General features: G+C 45.2%; 1 protein-coding gene across 1 annotated transcript; it reads left to right on the top strand.

Moving 5' to 3' along the window:
* Window positions 1-1280: 1280 nt before the first annotated feature.
* AWAT1 (acyl-CoA wax alcohol acyltransferase 1) lies at window positions 1281-6758 on the top strand. The gene is made up of 7 exons (XM_016207391.2): window positions 1281-1356; window positions 2303-2410; window positions 2670-2740; window positions 3603-3807; window positions 4464-4635; window positions 6195-6394; window positions 6604-6758. Exons 1-7 carry the CDS (start codon window positions 1281-1283, stop codon window positions 6756-6758), a joined length of 987 nt encoding a protein of 328 aa, XP_016062877.2.
* The last annotated feature ends 830 nt before the right edge of the window (window positions 6759-7588 follow it).

Genomic DNA, 7588 nt, shown 5'->3' with positions numbered 1-7588 from the left:
GATGTTAACAAGGGGAAGCTAGGTGAAGGGCATAGGGAACTCTCCATATTTGAACTTTCCATAAATCTAAAATTATTCCAAAATAAAAAGCTTAAAAAAGAGAAAATTTAAGGTATATATCAATTTTTTATGGGCAAGACTGAACCATAGTCATTAGGGAAGTACACTTGGGTAATAAAACCATAAAAAGGCAAGGAAAAAATTACTCTAAATGTCAAGATAATAGTTAATTTGGGAGGAGAAAGAGGGTTGTGATTGAAATGGGACATGGGAAGGCTTCTGGGGAAGGTGGAAAAGTTTTTATTTTTTGACCTAGTGGTGGCTGCAAGGTGTATGTCTTATAATAATTCATTACCTATACATTTGTTTTAGGTAGTTTTCTGTATCTGGGTTTTAGTTTACAATAAAAAATTAGAGAGAGAGAGAGAAATTTAAGACACAGAATCCAAATATAATCAGTGGCTCTTGTTTGGATCCTGATTCAAATTAACCAACTATAAAAAGACATTTGAATATGGGCTGGCTATTAGATGTTATTAGAGAATTAGTAAATTTGTTAAGGGTGATAGTGGCATTGTTATTATGGAAGAAAAATCCATTTTTTAATGCATAGTAAAATATTAGGAGTGAAATAACATGTCTTAGAATTGCTTTAAAATACTCCAAGAAAAAAGAGTGAGGAGATAAATGAAACAAGTATGGCAAAATATTAATTGTTTGAAGATGAACATAAAGATTAAAATTTGTTGCTTTCTCTAGTTTTGTGTGTGTTTTGAAATTTTTATAATAGAAAGTTAAAAGAAGGAACAGCTCCAAACCAGGCTGCCTCAGGTCAACAGTAAGTTACAACAGAAACCTAACCCCAGGTGCTCCCCACCCACACAAACCTCCAGAGCTCCCTTCCCGCCAGCCATCTCCCTGAGGTCATAAACCCTGTGCTCTAGAAGTAGCCTATGAGATGTGTGTTTCTTCTCTGGATCTCTGGGTCAGTAGGACTAATTGCAGTCCTTCTCAACTTTCTCCATTTTGATGTCCCAATAATCCCAGAAAAGAGAGTCAAAGGGCAAATGTGCAGAGTCCAGGGCTCAGATCTGATAGGGCAGTCCTTGGTGCTCCAGAGCCTGCCCCTGAAGCGGGTAGTAGGTGTGAGACAGCACAAGAAGGGAAGAGAGCAGGTAAAAAGCCTCATAGTCACTATTGAGTGAGCTTCCAGAGGCTGGTGGCACCTTTGGTTGGAACACTGTTCTGGGATCTTCGCCTCTGTCAGGCTCCTGGGCATCATGCCTTGTTTTAAGCAGCCTAAGCACTTCCAGAGTCTCATACTTCTGCATTGGCCCTTGAGCTACCTTGCCATATGTGAGTACTGATCTAAGAGTGCATGGCAAGAGCCAGAATCAGGGGTCAGGGCCAGATCTGGGGTGATTGATTTTTAAGCTCATGAAAAGTTTCATCTCTGGCCTTTCATCATCTCAGATGGTACTGCAGAGTAAAGGCAAGGAGTCTTGAGTTCCACGAATGCCCTAGAGAAGGAAGAGATAGAGCCCCAAGGGGCAGTAAGGACAGGCAGGGGGGTAGAACAGGGTCATGATGGGTATGAGTAGATCTAGCTCATTTCAGCCACTTCCTAACCCTCACTCTCTGGAGAAGAGAAATGAGACCCAGGAAATAGGCATGATAGGTTCATGGTCATAAAGAAGCATGGGGAGTGGGGCAGAGGAAGCATTAGCATTGCAGACTTAGAGGAGTATAGCCTGTGTTTAAACCACAGTTTTCCGTTTTGAGAGTGGGGGTGGTAATATGGCAGGAGACAGGGATAATGAAAATAATGGTGAAGGGAAAGAGGACAAGAATGGTGGATGGGAAATGGTAGAGGGATACAGATGCTGTGTGGGTAGGGTGTGGGAGATATGGACAGTATATGGGCAAGGGAGGGTGGGCTAGTGATTTAACAGGGTTCAGGGGTGATGGATAGGGACGGAGACAAGAGAAACAAGATGGTGGCCAAATAAGAGCAGGGGTAAAAGCTGGTGGCAGGCAAGGAGCAGGAGTAGAGGCATAGAGGGGGGGGCAGGGAGGCAGGTGGACAGGGGTGACAAGAAAGCAGAGAAATAGGGCTGGTGTGTGGCAGATGGTAGAGGAAATGTTGGAAGGACAAGTAAACATGGATAGTGGATGGGAAGGAGCTCAATTTTGCAAAAGGCCCAGACCAGAGGCATGTGTAGTTTGGAGGGCTCTTAATAGGGCGGGACATGGTCAAGTTCTGCTTGCAGCAAAAATTTGGTCTGACTTGCTCTCTCATCAGTTTGGATTGTGCAGCCATTGTTCATTTATCTGCTGTTTACATCCTTGTGGCCACTACCAGCCCTTTACTTTGTCTGGTTTTTCCTGGACTGGAAGACCCCAGAAAAAGGTAAGACTCATGGATCTAGAAAGAACAGGACCTAAGAATGTTCCTTCTTAACCTGTAACTAGGGAGTTTCACTCACCATGCCACAGGCCTCTCTTCCAAGTTCTCAGAGCCACAGGAACTGGGCCAGGCAGGACCATCTTGGGGTCTCTTTCTTTTCCAGCTCTCTAGCAAAGCCATGGTCCCTCCATGCTGCTAAGGAAGCCCTGGAAGGGGTAAGGTTGTCACACAGACACTGTCCCTACTGATATTTCTGTCTCAGGTGGCAGGCGATCCACCTGGGTAAGGAACTGGTATGTCTGGACACACATCAGGGACTATTTCCCCATCACGGTAAGTGTCTCTTCCTTAGCGCCATTCACAGTTCCCCAAATACTAGGCATTAATGCCAAATGACTAGGGTTGTCCAAAGGGAAATGAGCATTCCAGATGAGTCTCAGTGCAGGCCAGACATACTTTATCATCCAACATTGCTACCAGGCACGCATTACTCTGCTAGGACACTTTGGATGCCCTTGGCATGGCCAGATGACATAGACAAAAATGGAAATACGTTCAGTTTAGTTTAACAAACATTGATTGAAAGCCTACTCTGTGCCACATGTTTGGGGTACAGAGAAGTGAGTAGAATACCATTCTCTTCTAGCAAGGAGCTCACATCTAATAGGGAGGATAGACAGTATATTTACAGTTTGGTACAAGGTATACAAATAGTTCAGATGAAGGGTAAGGAAAGGCGCTTTCAAAGTTCAATAAAAATTACTTAAGTGGGCACTGAAATGGGGTTGGGGGAGAAAATAACAAGAAGAGGTTCCAGAAATATACTGCTACACAGATCCTCTGAGTACACTTTGGAACAGACAACAAACACTGCCCTGACTTTTAGAGCAGAGCTTGCTGATCTTTTCACTTAAGGGCACTCAGAGAAAATGATACCATCCATGAAGTGCACTGACATAAATGGCTGAGGCTCCTTGTAGCCATAGGCAAGAGACCTAGCAGTTCAGCTGCCCCAGATTCTACCTGGTTTCCCAGGGGCTGAGGAGACCAGTATCTCAGTCCCTGAAACCCACTCATGGCCTATATGTTGAAAAGCTCTGGTTTAGAGAGTACCCTGTTCGCTGAAGTGTCTCTACATTTGCTTCCCCATGTAATCTCATTCCACCACCTCTGTCATTTATCTCCGTGGCTGCAGATCCTGAAGACTAAAGACCTGTCACCTGAGCACAACTACCTCATGGGGGTTCATCCCCATGGTCTCTTGACCTTTGGCGCCTTCTGCAACTTCTGCACTGAGGCCACAGGCTTCTCGAAGATCTTCCCAGGCATTACTCCCCACTTGGCCACGCTGTCCTGGTTCTTCAAGATCCCCTTGATTAGGGACTACCTCATGGCCAAAGGTGCTTCTTTCTCATACTTACTACTTCTTCTGGCCCATTTTTCTGCTTGGAGATGCACCTTTTTAAGCCCCTCATCCGCTACCTCTCAACTCCCTCTCACCCCCCCCCCCCCCATCATTATAGCATAGTAGTTAAAAGCATATGTTCTGGAGCTAAATTGTGGTCTTGGGTGACCTACCGAAACTCTGTTGGCCTCAGTTTCCTCATATGTAAAGTGGTGCTGCTGCTGATAGTCTGACCTCAGATGTGGTGTGATAATTAAATAAGATAATACAAGTGAAGTGTTCAATATAGTGCCTGCCACAAAATATGTGCTCAATAAATAATCACTGGTGCAATTAATGGTGATAAAGGAAAAGAAAGGAGTAGAATTATGGTGGAATTCAGAAAGTCCTTCTGATTATCCCACTGAAAACCTTCCTGCTATAGTTCTGATCCAGTGCCTCCTGCAAAGTGGAGATATTGCTTCAAAGTGAATTGTGTTTTGTGTGCCCACATCCTTCTCTTCTCCACACCCTTTGTCCCATCTCATTATCTCTCCTCCTGGGATGCATGCTAACAGAGGGCATACAAACAAGCCAGTGAGGAGTAGAGCAGAGGGTATTCCCTCTGTCTTTTCTCTTCTCCTGATCTTTGTGCTCCTTGATTCTTTTCAGGTGTGTGCTCCGTGAGTCAGCCAGCCATCGACTACCTGCTGAGCCACGGCACTGGCAACCTCGTGGGCATTGTAGTGGGAGGTGTGGGTGAAGCCCTGCAAAGTGTGCCCAACACCACTACCCTCATCCTCCGGAAGCGCAAGGGGTTTGTGCGCACTGCCCTCCAGCATGGGTAGGTGTTCCTCCCAGGGCAGGGGTGGGTGGCCTTCTCTGGGCAGCATGCCTGGTAGGCGATGCCAAGATAAATGAGACATGACTCTTGCCCTCATTGAACTTACTAGTGAGTAGGGCAGATGGTCATAGAATTTCAAAAAGGTTCAGGTCAGCTATTCCTTCTGAGCTAACTGGACCTGTTCCCAGCAAGCCAAACTGCAAACCCAGATTCATTATGAGGAGAATTGGCTAGAGCTGCCCTAGTATATAGAGGACTCCTACATTATCTCTATCAACATCAATATCTATATTTGCCTGTTAATGTTAAATGCAAGAGATAGTACAGTATGGTCAGTATGCACCAGGATCTGGAGTCAGGGGCCTGATTTTAAATCATGGCTCCATGACTTACCATGCACTCTGGGACAAGTTAATCAACCATTCTGAACCTTCATGTTTTCATCTTTATAATGTGGCTACTAATAATTGTACCTACTTCATTGGGTTAATGTGGAGTTTAAATGAATTCGTGTTCATAAAACACGGACCATGTGCCTGGCACACAATAAGCGATGGATAAACATTAGTCACCCTGATGTTGGGGTAAAGAGAGGAGGTTATGAGCAGAAGCCCAAGGCTGGAGCTATAGGTTGTACCACCAGGTCAGCAGGCAACTCACTGGATACAGGGGTAATTGTCCTACTGCAGACTCATAAAATAAGGAAGCATTTCTTCTAAGGACCGTGCCTGAGTGGTCTGTTGATCAGTTTGGAGCAAATGTAGGGGCAGAGAGTTCTGAACTCAGAGGGAGGAGTCCTGGGGTCCTAGTCTAGGTCCTGCTACTCACTGAACACCTGAGTGACCTTCCCACTTCCAAACCTGGGCTTCTGGACTTGGAAGATAAAGAAAATAACCCCCCACTGTGTCCTCCACTGTCTCTGCTGTGAAGAACCATTAAGGTAACATTGGTCAGAGTGCTGAGAGATTGCTATTAGTAACTCAAAGATTTGTATAAGAGAGATTGTGTTCTCTTGATGCTTCTCTCAAAGAAAGACTTAAGGAGCCTGATTCCCTACCTGGGGCACTGTCAGCGTGGATTCCCATGGCCTATGAGAGGGAAACAACTTTTCCCTGTGCTAATCCCAAGACCCAAGGACAGAATACATTATGCATAGTCTCTGTGGGTGAGGAGCATATCATATAGACACATCTGTGCAAAATTATCATCATCTCTGTGTTTCCTCAGTAGGAACAGAGTCAGCTATTCCCCTCCCTGACACCTCCTGGAAGCTTTTCTTTATGCGATGTGGGTCTTTGGGAATCTCTGCCCAAACTCTTCTTCCTTCCCTGCATTCCCATATCTTGCCCCTGTGATCCTGGCCCAGAGATAGCACTTTCACTGGCCTTGAAAATTTCAGGACAAGAGACATTAAGTGTGGGAGCTCTGTTTAGTGCAAGAAGAAATACTTGTGCCACAGGGATTTCATAATGGATGGGGGCCTGCCCATGAATAAGTGTTCTTCCTGAGTGGTTTCCACCTAGATTGTGTCTGGGAAATAAATGGGAGTTTTCCTACAGCGCTCATCTGGTCCCTACCTTCACTTTTGGAGAAACTGAGGTATATGAACAGGTACTGTACCAGAAGGACAGCTGGATGTTTAAGTTTCAGAGCCACTTTCGCCGTCTCTTTGGTTTCTATTGTTGTGTCTTCTATGGACGAGGCTTCCGCAGAGGCTCTGCTGGGCTCCTGCCATACCCGCTGCCTATCACCACTGTGGGTGAGTGCTGCTCTCAACCCAAGGACGCCTCACTCTTTTTCAACTTCCACCTGAGCTCTGACCCCACTGTCCCCACCAAAGAATAGAGCAGAGGAGGGGGAGAAGCTAGGAGTTGATTTGGGATGCTAGAGGATCAGGCCCAGGTAAAGAGAAAGAGGCTTACAGAGCACAAGATTCCGACACTTGCCCTTTCTCATCTCTCTTGGCAGTCGGGGAGCCTTTGCCAGTACCCAAGATTGAGAAGCCAAGCCAGGAGGTGGTGGACAAATACCACGCGCTCTATATGGAAGCCCTGCACAAACTATTTGACCAGCACAAGACCCTGTTAGGCTGCTCAAAGACTCAAAAGCTGCTTTTCTTGTGACTGAAGGGGCTGTGTGCCCAGAGGCAAGTGCCTCGAAGAGGAGACTCATTTGCTGCTCTCCAAAAGTGGGAAAAGGGAGATGAAGGAGGGCTATATATGGTCAGGGAGGGCATCAGGAATTCCTTCCTTGGCACAGAGTCCTTGTAATTGCTGTCCCTGAGTTGCTTCACTCAGTCTTTCCTCAGATGCAGACATCCTGAGGCCACTCAAGCCCAGACATGCATGCTCACTAACAGGCTCCCTACTGGCTCTCCTTTCCCAGTCCAACCTCCCAGGGCCTGGAGGGCTCAAATGACAGCCAAGAAGTCTGAGTAGCTACCACCTTACTGTTGTTGTTGTCTTCATGCATTTTAAAAATTGAGATATATTTTGCATACGATAAATTTAACCCAGTTTAAAGTGTAAAATTCAGTATTTAGTATATTCACAGAGTTGTGCAACCACTACCACTGTCTAATTTTAGAGCATTTTTCAGGAACCCCAAAAAGGAAATCCAGTTCACATTACTAGTCACTCCCTATTCCCCCATCTAATCCACTTTCTGTCTCTGGATTTGCCAATTCTAGGCACGTCATATAAATGGAATAATAGAATATGTGGTCTTTTATGCGTGGCTTCTTTCACTTAGCATAATGTTTTCCAGGTTTACCCATGTTGTAGCATGTATCAGTATTTCATTTCTCTTTGTGGCTAAATAATATTTCATTGAACATACACACTGCATTTTTTATCCATTCACCAGCTGATAGACTTGTGGGTTATTTCCACTTTTTGGCTATTATGAATAATGATACTATAAACATTCATGTACTTTTGTGAGGTAACCTGCT

The sequence above is a fragment of the Miniopterus natalensis genome, chromosome X, assembly GCF_054644295.1.
Source record: "Miniopterus natalensis isolate mMinNat1 chromosome X, mMinNat1.hap1, whole genome shotgun sequence".
NCBI lineage: Eukaryota > Metazoa > Chordata > Mammalia > Chiroptera > Miniopteridae > Miniopterus > Miniopterus natalensis.
The sequence above is the reverse complement of the archived record's forward strand: the minus strand, read 5'-3'. Positions and strand labels throughout refer to the sequence as shown.

Coding starts and splice junctions, on each gene's coding strand:
- AWAT1 (XM_016207391.2), top strand. CDS start 1,281: ATGCCTTGTTTTAAGCAGCCTAAGCACTTCCAGAGTCTCATACTTCTG. Junction 2,411..2,669: donor CTGGAAGACCCCAGAAAAAG/GTAAGACTCATG, acceptor TTTCTGTCTCAG/GTGGCAGGCGATCCACCTGG. Junction 4,636..6,194: donor CGCACTGCCCTCCAGCATGG/GTAGGTGTTCCT, acceptor GTTTTCCTACAG/CGCTCATCTGGTCCCTACCT.